The 12,012-nt window shown below is 39.9% G+C and overlaps 1 protein-coding gene across 2 annotated transcripts in view; it reads left to right on the top strand.

Annotated features, from left to right (window-relative positions):
- The window catches only part of si:ch211-247n2.1 (calcium-activated potassium channel subunit beta-2), a 34,690-nt gene extending 23,339 nt beyond the window's left edge, over nucleotides 1–11,351 (top strand). For both annotated transcript variants that reach the window (XM_034881279.1, XM_034881278.1), the window contains exons 2-5: nucleotides 7,499–7,606; nucleotides 8,863–9,033; nucleotides 10,493–10,688; nucleotides 10,802–11,351. In XM_034881279.1, the coding sequence (XP_034737170.1) occupies nucleotides 7,557–7,606; nucleotides 8,863–9,033; nucleotides 10,493–10,688; nucleotides 10,802–11,086 (702 nt within the window). In that variant the 5' untranslated portion in view covers nucleotides 7,499–7,556 and the 3' untranslated portion in view covers nucleotides 11,087–11,351. The remainder of the gene's footprint in view (nucleotides 1–7,498; nucleotides 7,607–8,862; nucleotides 9,034–10,492; nucleotides 10,689–10,801) is intronic.
- The last annotated feature ends 661 nt before the right edge of the window (nucleotides 11,352–12,012 follow it).

Raw genomic sequence — 12,012 nt, 5'->3', positions numbered from 1 at the left:
TGAAAATATACGTATGTGAAAGGAGAATGTATGTATGTGTGATTGAAAATATATGTATGTGAAAGGAGAATGTATGAATGTGAGAGTACAAGAATAGATAATGTCTTATACGGCCCCTCATAAATATTGATTCAAGCCCCCGTTACGTGTACCATCATGCATGGTCCTACTACTTTTATAGACCAGTTGTGTGAGTGTAGTGAAGCATGGCTCAGTCAATATTCAGTCTTGTCATGTTGACTGTTATTGCTTTAGTAGCCAGGTGCAGCTTCCTGATGTTTCGGTCTTGTGTTTGTTCTACCTCGTGTTGACAGACAGCATGGTGGAGCATTTAGCAGCTAAAGAGCTATATATAAATGAAGAAACAAAAACAGCCGGAGTGAATATTGGACTTTCAATTTATCATGTCAACAGCAACACAGCATTCTAATGTCACTCTACGTCTGCTGGATTTGTATAACAAACTATGTTTCAACAAGTTTGCCACTTTAACTTAAAAAGGTAATAGTAATGTTACGTTTACAGCTTGCCCTGCTCCAAGTGGACAAAAAGTGAACAAAGTGGATATGGAGAAAGTGAGCATCTTGACACCCAATGTTCTGTTTTTAAAGTTTTTGACAACATGGTGTGATTTGGGATTTGGAACCCGAGGTGATTTCCTCTAGCCAGGTATAGCTGTGCCAACTAGCAGCCCTTTCATGTCACCTTTGTTCCACCCAATAGTGAATTATCCAAGCACAAACATACACTGAAGCAATATAGCTCCATCCATTCGCATCTGTTGTCTTTTGGTCTCCCATGTAGTATTTCTGTAGGTCATGGCTTTGATTGGAAGTTGCCAGGGGGAATAGCAAGGGGTGTGTTTTTCTTCATTCGGATTTAGAGGTACTGTAAGTAGCAATTGTATAATTGTGTCTTGTGTGAAAGTCCTGTGTTTGTTTGCCCATCCATCCACCCCGACCAATTTATACTACGTGACCTGACTTCTTCCTTAGAGGCAGCCCTGGACTTACCTTGCACGGCAGCTGAATTCTCGCCCTGTGACAATATTACGCGAGAATTGTGGTATCACATGTCACACAAAAATACATCTTTCTAGGCCGCAAGAAATGCGTTGGTGTCCAGACAGTTGTGGAGGAGTGAGGAGCTACTGGCAGTTACGGGCGTAGTTTGTGTGTGTGTGGCAGTAGCTCAGTCCGTAGGGAGTTGAGTTGGGAACCGGAGGGTGTATGATTAATGTAACACACATTAATCAACATTTATTCATGAGATGTTAGCATGCTTTTTATTTATTCATTTAATGTTATTATGTTGCTCTGATTACCTGTAAAATATGACAATGCTGTCAGAACACCTCACACAGATGGCATTTATAGCCTATGCCCCACAATGCAATGCGGTCATTCAGATCAGAGAATGGAACAGTGGCCAAGCAACGTTTTATCACTAGTAAGGCTTCAATGTACATATTGAATTAGGGATTTGGTCACCAGCAACCCTGGGACATATTGCGGGTTTTTCCATTAAGTTGAGCACCATGGTAAATGTCCCCAGCCCGCGGGGTTTCACAGGAAGTGTCAAAATAATGAAAGCTCAGTAAATCTGAATGAAAAATTAGATACTGTATGTAATATTGACGCATTTGTTGCAGATTGTATTCAATTCAAATCAATTTTATTTATGGGATAAATTTATAACAAGAACTATCTTGAGACACTTTTCATATAGAGTAGGTCTTGACCACACTTTATAGTTTACAAAGACAATTCTAGTAATTCCCCAAAAAGCAAGCATTTAATGTGACAATGGCAAGGAAAAACTCCCTTTTCAGAAGAAATCTCGGACAGACCCAGGCTCTTGGTAGGCGGTGTCTAGGGGAGTGTAATGAAAGTGGCAATAACAGTCACAATAAAAGATTATGGAACAGTAACTCGAAATAGTCGTTGTAGTAGTTCATTGCATAGCGGGGCACTGCTCGGCATTACAGGGCACAGCAGGATGTAGCAGGATATAGTACTCCGGGAATGACTCCCCAGAGCTAGGTTACTTACAAGCATTTCCGGGACATGTAATAAACTTTATTTCAGACCCAGGGGGATCCATATCAAAATAAGAACATATACAAACACAAAAATACAAAATACAAAATACAAAAATACAAAAAAACAAAAAAAACCAAAACAAAGCCTTCCACAATGTTCAGTGTCTAGTATACAGACATGTCCGCCAATGGTTCCACAATCTGGAGGAGAATCTGATAGAACTACGTACAGGGTTAGCCAAGATGGATGCACACAAATGGAAAGATAGAGGAGAGAGGACTTCAGTGTGTCAAACTTCCCGGCAGTCTAAAATTATAACAGCGTAATTAAGAGCGAAAGGAGAGCAGCCTGGTCAGGCTAGAACTCTCCCCTGCCGGATCGGACTGTACTGCCCTGCCTCCCTCTAGTTTGAATATATTATTGATAAAATGGTAAATTAATCAGACAACTATGACAAAGAGCAGGTATGCCAGGCTAGACAGATGCTTTGAATCCCCACTCCCTAACTATAATCTTTATCCAAAAGGAGAGTTTCAAGTTAACTCTTAAATGTGGTGACGGTGTCTGTTCTACAGGAGAGGAGCCTGATAGCTGAAGGCTCTGGCTCCCATTCTAATTTAAGAGACTCTAGGAACCACAAGTAACAAGAATTCTGGGAGCATAGTTCTCTATTGGGACTATTGGGTACTATGAGCTTTTCAATAGATGATGGTCCTTGACCATTTTGAGCTTTCGGTGATTGATATGAGAATCATCTTCTGAATATAATAACATGTTACCCCAAATTGTTCAAAAAAGTAATTTATTTAAAAAAACTAATAATCCAGCGTGATGTTAAATTAAACAAAGTTCCTCACATAATTATCAAATTTCTTTTTGTTCAAAGTGCCTGGCTTTTTCAAAACAGATTTCAATTACTTCTCAATTGGTTGTGTTAACAAACCATAAGGAGCGTCAGGTTAGCCCAGCACGTCCTGGCTCACAATTACACATATGTTATTGCATTTGCATTCTTTTTCTGATGTATAAGTATGAGCAGTGAATGAGAACAGTCTGTCCAGTGACAAGGCCAGAGTCTGTCCTTCACAATGTCAGCTTTTACGAGAGAGTGTTTTCCATTTTAAACTGTAAAGGAATGACAGTTATGTTTCAGACAGCGTGTCGACATACCTATTCATGTGTGTTTGTGTGTATGAGTTTTTCCATTAGTTTGACAAAGATAAATATAAACACTCAAAGACACACATGAAGATCTGTTTGGGTATGCAGTCAGTCATCAATCAAAAGAACATGTTCGCAGGAAAGACACGTGCATGCACACAATGTCAGCTCCACTTGTGTTAGGTTACACGTTTCTCCACACTAACAGGAAGACTTGTCAGGGTGTCACACTAAATGTGTTTCTCTATTGACTTTTTATAGAGTCAACGGTAATTGTGGATTATATAATCTAAAAATACATTTACGATACTTATCTGAACTAGAACGCAAGTTTTGTTAGGGATTTGTAGCCTATGTTTCTGTTTCCTGTTTATTTTGGTAGTGTAGTTTTCTGTCTTGTCTTGTCTTGTTTTACTTCCTGTCTTTTAGTTTTACTGCCTTTATGATTGTCTGATGTCTTCCACCTGTTCCTAGCCCTTGTGTTACCTGTTCCTGGTGTTACCTGGTTACTTCTGGTAGTTAGTCTCTGTGTTCTTATTTGCCTGTTGTCAGGTCATTGTATTGTTCAGCGTGTGGAGTTGACACCGGTGGCTTTCTGTACCAGTTTTTGGTATCTTGTTCTTTTGCTTTGAGCATTCTGGAGGGATTTTGCCTGCTGTGTTCAGGACCGCTTTTGTTTGGTATTGACTTTGTTATCAAATCCTCAACACTATCTGTCCATCTCTGCATTTGGGTCCGCATTCTCTGTGCCTTATGACAACTTTGATATTTCAGATTTTTGTATAATTAATGCCAGGCTTATTTGGGTTGATACCCAGTAAATATAAAAATATAATACCCAGCCCTATAAGGGAAAGCAACATAAATATTGTGATAAAATACTCTATTGTTGCCATCTCCAGATTAGCAATACATTTTCCATGCAAGCCAGGCTGACCTTCCAACTTTCTACTAGATATATGCTAGTTGTAGGAAGGAATCTTTTTTACAAATAAAAGGTGTATTGTGGTAGTCTCCTGCTTCCATAAAGTTGGGAGGGTTTAAAGAGATGTAAAAAAACAACAACACAGAATCCTACATTCCCACAGGGACTTCCCCTGCCTTGTTACTCTATGCTCTCAGCAGGCTTTAGTAATTATCCCTTTCATTTACTCCAAACGAATTGATTATTGATGTCCAAAGTAGACTTTCTACGAGCGACGAGATTGAGAAACAAAGGTTAATGCCTGTGTAGAGCCCACAACTACCTAATAAAGCATTCAATTCAAGCAACTTTATTAACTCCAACAGGGCAATGGAATTTTGCAGTCAACCAGTCCCATAAAAGGCAGATATGAAATGTCAAATATTCAATGCTTTGATTGAAGGAGCCTGAATTGACTGCCAATCTCAGTCGATTTTTTGCAGAGAGGTGTTACGAAATGAGGATCATGCCATTTTGGCTATATAGGCTTGCTCAATGTCAGTTGATCAACCAACACATCAGCAGCAGCAGGTCAGCACATGTTGGCTTAAACATTGAGCTAAATAAAATAAATATACAACCATAATTGAATTTAAGGGAAGTTATAAATACATAAATGAAAGCATGGTGCTTCCCCGGGATTACAAGCTCTGAATGTTACAGGTTGCTGCCATTGAGGGCCTTATTGCAGAAAGAATACAAGTATCTGTTGGTTTTACACAGTGGTGGGGTAAGATATAGGCATCCTGATGACATTAAAGAGAATACACAAAGAAAGAACATGGTCAGAATTAGCCTTGATTCTCTAAGCTTTTGGACTACCTGTTACATCCAGAGGGTGCTCAGGTCTGTTAACTGGACTCCAGTGATCTTAGCAGATCTAAACAATGAAAAATAGATTTGCAATGTCATGGAGAAGTACTACACTACCCACAATAAATAAGCGTATTAGTGACGTTTCTGATTGGGGGAGCTTACTGTTACCATGGAGGTGTTTACCGTACCCACGTAAGCCTGTAAACAGTCTTGTACCTTTGCCTTTTTTCTGTTTTTGAAATGTTCTTTTTAGCTGTATCAAATGTTTTAGTCAGGTCGTAGCTGGTTGGCTTGGTTCTTGAATAAATATAAAGGCATTTGATGAAAAATCAATGGAGATATTGAATGGGGGAAAATCACTTTTGTCATTACGCACAATCGCAGAAAACAAAATCACGTAATTGTCAATGTATAAAAAACTGGGGAAAAAATGTCAGGGCTATGCAGCATATGTCTGCATTTGACAAAAAAAATCAAGTGCACAAGATAGAGAAAACTAACTAAGTCACTCACTTCGACAAATGTGATTTCTGAAAGGAAAACATAACCTTAGTGAACAGGTTGTGGACCCCTTTATAGAGGCGTGTTTCTCTGCCAGCAGAGTGATCTACTGTACTGCCTAAAAGACATGCACATACACAGTATGCAGACACATACACACCAGTGCTGACAGCAACCTCTCAAAGCGTCTTATTGACAAATGATGAAAGAGACCCGTTAACTGGGTTGTAAACATTGTGAGTTATGTTGGGCCAGCTCAGTCATGACATATGAACATACATCAAGGGTTGTTTTTGCATCTTTAATATGAGCATTCTATTACAACTAATATTTGTTATTATTGTGATATTCTTAATGTTCACAGAACACGTTTTTTTGCAACTAATTTTGTCGTTGATCCTGAGGCTGTTTTTGAACTCCCAATACCTTGATGAAATTAATCTAATAAGTGCTATCAAAAATGATACACCCATCCATTATATGTAATTGCTTATCCTTTCAGGGTTGCAGGGGGCCCAAAGCAATCCCAGCTGACATCGGGCATAAGGGCTGACACATACACACAGACAAATTACAGTCATATTTACAGTGTGTGTTGCTACTTCTTGGGCGGACGGTTCCCGTGCACGGGACGTAAACTCGCCGTTTTTCGAAAGTGCTGACTTCTTTCCTAAATTGTAAGCATTAAACCGTCATAAACACGCTCATACATCATTTGAAAGCTTAGAGTCTCCTGATTCCATCGAGCCCACACACGAAGCAATAAGGTGACTCACAACGGTGTCTAATCGAGTGTGTGTTTCCTACCTGTCTCCTCGTGTCTTTAATCACAGCGGTGAAAGATCGCCCAAAACCTTAGTTTCCTACATCGAAAACACCCTAAGGTATTAGAATATCCAAGCCTTGTAATCCATAATTATCTGGTCCCCTCACAATCTTGTAGTTTCAGCCCAAGTTTTGACGTAGAGAAATCTAGAGAGTGCATCATTTATTGGTTTCTATCGTGTGTATCTTTTTCCGTGAACACGGTACAGCAAAACCAAAGACAGCGTTACATTCTCTGGCTTGTGTAGTTTGCAATGAACTTTGTTCCCAGCCAATAGGATCAGTCTATCTCAAGATACCCCCAAGCTAAGCAAATGAAATCTCACACTTCCCATTGGGCCCACGTGGGAAAGATTGACAGTGGAGCCCACAAATTAGAAGATAAGGTCATAAAACTGGCGTCACTGTGTAGCCAATAAGAAGACGAGTTGATTGATACCAAACATGGCCAACAAAAACTATACCTGTGATCTTTTACAGCTGTCTGAAGGCAGAAATATGGACGTCTGATGGCATTTCACCATTTCATAAAATTATGATTACTTATTTCTATAAATCTATGTATGTACTTCTTTCAGACATATCTGTGAGTGATGTGGATGTGTTTTTGTATTTCAGAAGTTTTGTATTTAGCACTTTTTTGGCTTTTTTAGAAATAAGAAATAAGACAAACGCACAGACACATCTGTAGAAATACATTCATACAAAATCCATTTTATAAGTCATTTTTTTCTGGATTTTTTTCTGTTCTAAGTTGAGACATGAGGCTAGGGTACTATTTTAGTATATAGCCCCTATAATATGCTTACAGTAGTGCTTTTTATTAATTTTTCAGATGATTTACTTGGACGGAAATAGAAATTCTGTGTTCGAACCTCTGTAGCTCTGTGTAAGTAAGGCCTAGTGTCACACTGCCACTAGAAACAACAAGTTGAGAGTGTTAACTTCCCAATGAACTCAGGGTCATCCCAGAGGGCCAAAGCATGTGGAAACAGCAGCACTTTTTTAAGGGTAAAAATTTAGGCGAGAAAAACATATATTTTCAAGTGTTACTGAACAGGTTGTAACAGATCTGAATATTTTAACCACAGGATCTGAGCCATAGACCACAACATTTTTCCTGGTCCGTCGGGACAATAGAGGTTAGATTCTGTAGGGTTTTTGAATAACTGTCTCATTTACTTTGCAGGTGGGTCAGCGCCTCTGGCAGCATCGGTGGACTACAGTCCCCACATTCCTCAGATAGGATGTTTCTGTGGGCAGGAAGTAAAGCAACCGATGGAAAAAGTGACCGCAGGTATTGAATACTGCCTTGCTCAGTTTCTTTCAATATTAATGCAGATGTGTTCTAGAAAAGGTTACATTTCCTGGTCACAACAGGTTAAAATGTTAAAATGAGAGAGAAGTAGTTTGCCCCATAGAAAACCATTGATGCAATTAGATAATGTAACAAATTACAAATTCAGTTCAAGTTCAAGAGTCAGAGATACGTGTGTGTGCTAATTGAAGTGCCAGTTAGTATGTCAGCAGTGACAAGAGTTTCAAATGTCAGTTGGAGTATTTTAGCTGTCAAGGCCAAAAGCAGTTAAACTGTCAGTTGAAGAGCAGAGATCAACGCACTTAAATTATTACTTTAACTGTAGTGAAAGTGGCAGCAAATTCAAGAGCTGGGGCAAGACAGTGTGTACTGACACACCTTTTTATAGTAATAAAACAGTAGAAACAGTAATAAAAGTAGATGATCTGAAATAAATCTAAAATTAGATACATGTAATACATGAATGTAAAAATAGATGAGTACAATTCTGATTAAAAGACAATACAAATAACAGTAGGTCAGTCTACAGAAGTTGGCTTCCAGAAGTGAAGACAAATGATTTAATTAACTGATGTCATGATGGATAATTATTGAACGAGGGGTCCATATTTAGTCTTGAGGATTGGCTTAGGAACACAAAGGTCTATCATGAGGGTATCGTGTAGCATACTGGCTGAAAAGAAGGTAAAGGGTTACGATAAACATTCAGACACATACCAGTGTTAGAGTCTGTGGTAGCCAGTTCAAGAATCACCATCATTATTGCATAGTGATGCCAAATACCATGCATGTTTTTACCTAAAACTTCATTTACTTGAACAAAGCAGACTAGGGTGTCCCTATTATATAAGGCTCTGCTGCTTTAAACTTAATGAATCTAATATGAAGGAGGCAGAGACGGTTCAATCACAAACACTGTAGTTCTCAACATTCTGAGCTTCTCAGGTGTCCGCACATAGTTCCCTATTTCGTGGACCCTGCAAGCAAGTGGGCAGTTCAAGGACTAATCAGCCTAAAGGCAGGTATTACATTGATAGACAGTTAAACGACACCACAGAGTGTGTCCTGTTGCTCAGCTTACCCTCCATGAATGATGAAATGCTTTACCATCATTTGATGATTTACATATTTACTTGAAGGGGATTGCATTTTACACAATAGAAGGTCTAGAGATGTGTGCAATGTTGACTGTAAAACATTTTGAACTGCTAAAAGACATCTGACACATTTTCTAGTTCCATCTACCAGAAGTCCCGGGAATATGATGTCCTGGACAAGAGGAAAACCATGACAGCTCTCAGGGCAGGAGAGGACAGAGCCATACTGCTGGGCCTCAGCATGGTCGTCTTCTCTGTCATGATGTACTTTGTCCTGGGAATCACCATACTGCGCTCTTACTCGGACAGGTAATAACATGTCACAAGGTCACTAGTCAATATCAACGACGTTCCACTTCCAGGATTGTTCAGGATCCAGTGGATATTCAGCTACAGATGTCCCACACCTTCTGCTTTTCATTTTAAACTGCGATGGATTTCTGAGGCCTATGGTTAACTGCTCCTCAGGTCTCTGCAGGGTAAATCCAGACAGCTAGCTAGAATATCTCTCTAATCTGAGTTTTCTGTTGCAAGACTAAAACTACATTTGAACGTAAACATGTTCTACCACAAAGTTCCTTCGCGAGGCTAATTATCAGAGACACTGTCATTGTGTCCGGCGCTGCCCGAGGCAATGGTGATTGGTTTGAAAAAATGCCAATGGCCCAATCCCAAAGTGAGCTCTGAGGACTAAGGACTAAAGACTCTAAGACTTATTGGATCTCAGGTGCTAAGTAAGTGAGTGAGTGTGTGATGCCACATGGGCTCAGATAGATATAAATGGTATTGGGACAGCACTTCACGAGGTCACGTTACCTTGGTGACGTTTAACAACAAAAAAGTTGCTGACACTTGCTGGTTCGGGTATTTTCATTTTAAGTTTGTTGCTTTCCACAAGGCCAAGGCACGGGACACTTGTTTTACAAGCTGAACTTCCGTTGTGCAGTTGTGTGTCACGCAAAAGGGTCTTTTTTTTAATGTGTGTTTGTGTGTGTGGGAGGGGGGGGGGGGCTCTCCCTAGGGAGGGCCGGATGGTATGACCCCCCCCCCCCCGTAACGCACATGTGACGGTAGCAACAATTGTGAAGATTTGGGTCCGTGGTGACAAGGTCCACCTCACACAAACTTCCTTCTCCCCTTCTCTCTCTTTAATACTAGTGTACACACACACACACACACACACACACACACACACACACTGAATGGTCTGCAGCGCTGCACGGGTTGTTGCAGTGTTCCAGTTGTTTTCATCTCATCTCCGCCAAAATACACATGACATTTCTAAAATCTTTAATTTATTGTCATGTATATCATTTTTTCAAAAGCATCACTTTCATCAAATTCTATGTGACATACAGTGTTTACAGTAAGAGATAAGATAAGCCTTTATTGTCTCCTATAGAAGAAATTTGTCTTGGACATTCGAGAGAAACAAATGGCGACACTTACACACACAATAAGCTCACAGTTAACCTCAACAGAACATAAACATACATTATCTCATCCAATGCTTCAAATAACCTTTAATAACCACACACAATACCATCCCACCTTCCCTCACATTCACAGAAGAGAACCCACAGCACATCCTTCCCCTTGTATTGCACCTAATGTTAATGATTGCACATTTCCTGTTAACTCAGTCAGAAAACAGAAACTGACTTAATTGTGATTATTAGTTTTGCATTGTTATCCGCATAGTCAAACTCTAAAATCAATGAAGGTATGTTTGCTGCATGCATTGAAAAGAATTGCTCTTTCTCTACAGCGTGTGGACTAATGAGGCTAGCTGCACTATCGTGAACTCCACCATCGTGGGCGATGTCAACTGTTCATACAGCTGTGGAGCAGAGTGCAGGAAGAGTTCCCGTTACCCCTGTCTTCAGGTCTACGTGAGCCTCAACTCCACAGGAAAGGTGCTACGACTGTTGCACAACGAGGAGACACAGGATAGCAACCCTGAGGTCTGGACTTTGAATGGTCAAAACACTTGTGTAACGTTAAGAACACTTGGACTACCACACACGAGCCAGCTCTAAACAAATAAACAATGTCTTTTTTTCCTTCTTTCCTTCAGTGCTTCTACTTCCCAAAGTGCCGTAAGGACTATGCAGCCATGCATGTGATCATTCAGAACATTTCTGAGCGTCTAAGGTCACAACACACAGTTCAGTGTTTCGTGGACCCTACAGACAGAATTGACAGTGCCATCCTGACACAGATCTACGGTCGGGTCGCCGTCTTCCACTCCCTGTTCTGGCCAACCTGCACCTTGATTGTAGGAACCATTATTATTGCCATGGTGAAGCTGACCCAGTATCTGTCCATCGTGTGCGAGCGACAAAGCCGCATTAAGAAGTGAAGGAAGTTCAAAAGGAAGTTCCTTTCATATGGACATGGGAACAACTGAACCAGCTTTATGGGGACAAGACAGAAAGACAAGAGGAAAAAGCTGTTTCACGCCCAGAAGTGGTCTGTCTGTGATAGCTGGAATGTTGGGATTCAAAGATATGCATCAGTGACAGTCTAAAAGCAGCTACAATGAGAAGCAAATACTTTTGAGACAATGTGTAGCAAGAGTATTTCCTACAAATGATGAATGCATTTCTTCTACATTTAGTTAAAAGAATGGTGACTCATTTTGTCAGGTGGGATACATCTATTGGAATGGACTATTTACTCTATGAATGGATTTTATAGTAGGGTAGCTCATTGTCAGGTAAGAATTATATCTGAATGGACTACTCTGAAAAGGTAATTAAAAGTAGGGTAGCTCGTTCTGTCAGGTCCATCTGAATGCCCTACTTCAACCATAAATGTAGTCAGACATAAGGTAGCTTACTGTAAAATATATATCAGAATGGACTACTTTATGAATGTATTTAAAGGTAGGAACTATCTTTCATAATAGAGTACTTCCTCTGTTAATGTTTTTGAAAGTAGGGTAGCGCATTCTGTCAGGTAGTTAATATCTTTCAGAATGGACTTTTTACTCTATAAATGTAGTTAAAAGTAATGTGGCTCCTTCTGTCAGGAAATATATGTGAATGTACTAACTATACTACAAATGTAGTTACGGCTCATTCTGTCAGGTGGGAAATATGTGTCCGAATGAACGATTTACTCTACATCCTCCAAAGCCTGAATTTTGATGATCCTATGTCATCAAAAGACTGTTCCAAACTCAAGGCTCCTCCAAATTCCACTAAGGGTGGGTTCTTGCAAGATGGCGGGTTGAGCAGTTGTGATTTTCCAAGCTCTTCACAAGTAGTCCCAAATTATAGTTAC

This window comes from Etheostoma cragini, chromosome 9 (assembly GCF_013103735.1).
Source record: "Etheostoma cragini isolate CJK2018 chromosome 9, CSU_Ecrag_1.0, whole genome shotgun sequence".
NCBI lineage: Eukaryota > Metazoa > Chordata > Actinopteri > Perciformes > Percidae > Etheostoma > Etheostoma cragini.
Note: the sequence above shows the minus strand (reverse complement) of the source record. Positions and strands in the feature narration are given on the sequence as shown.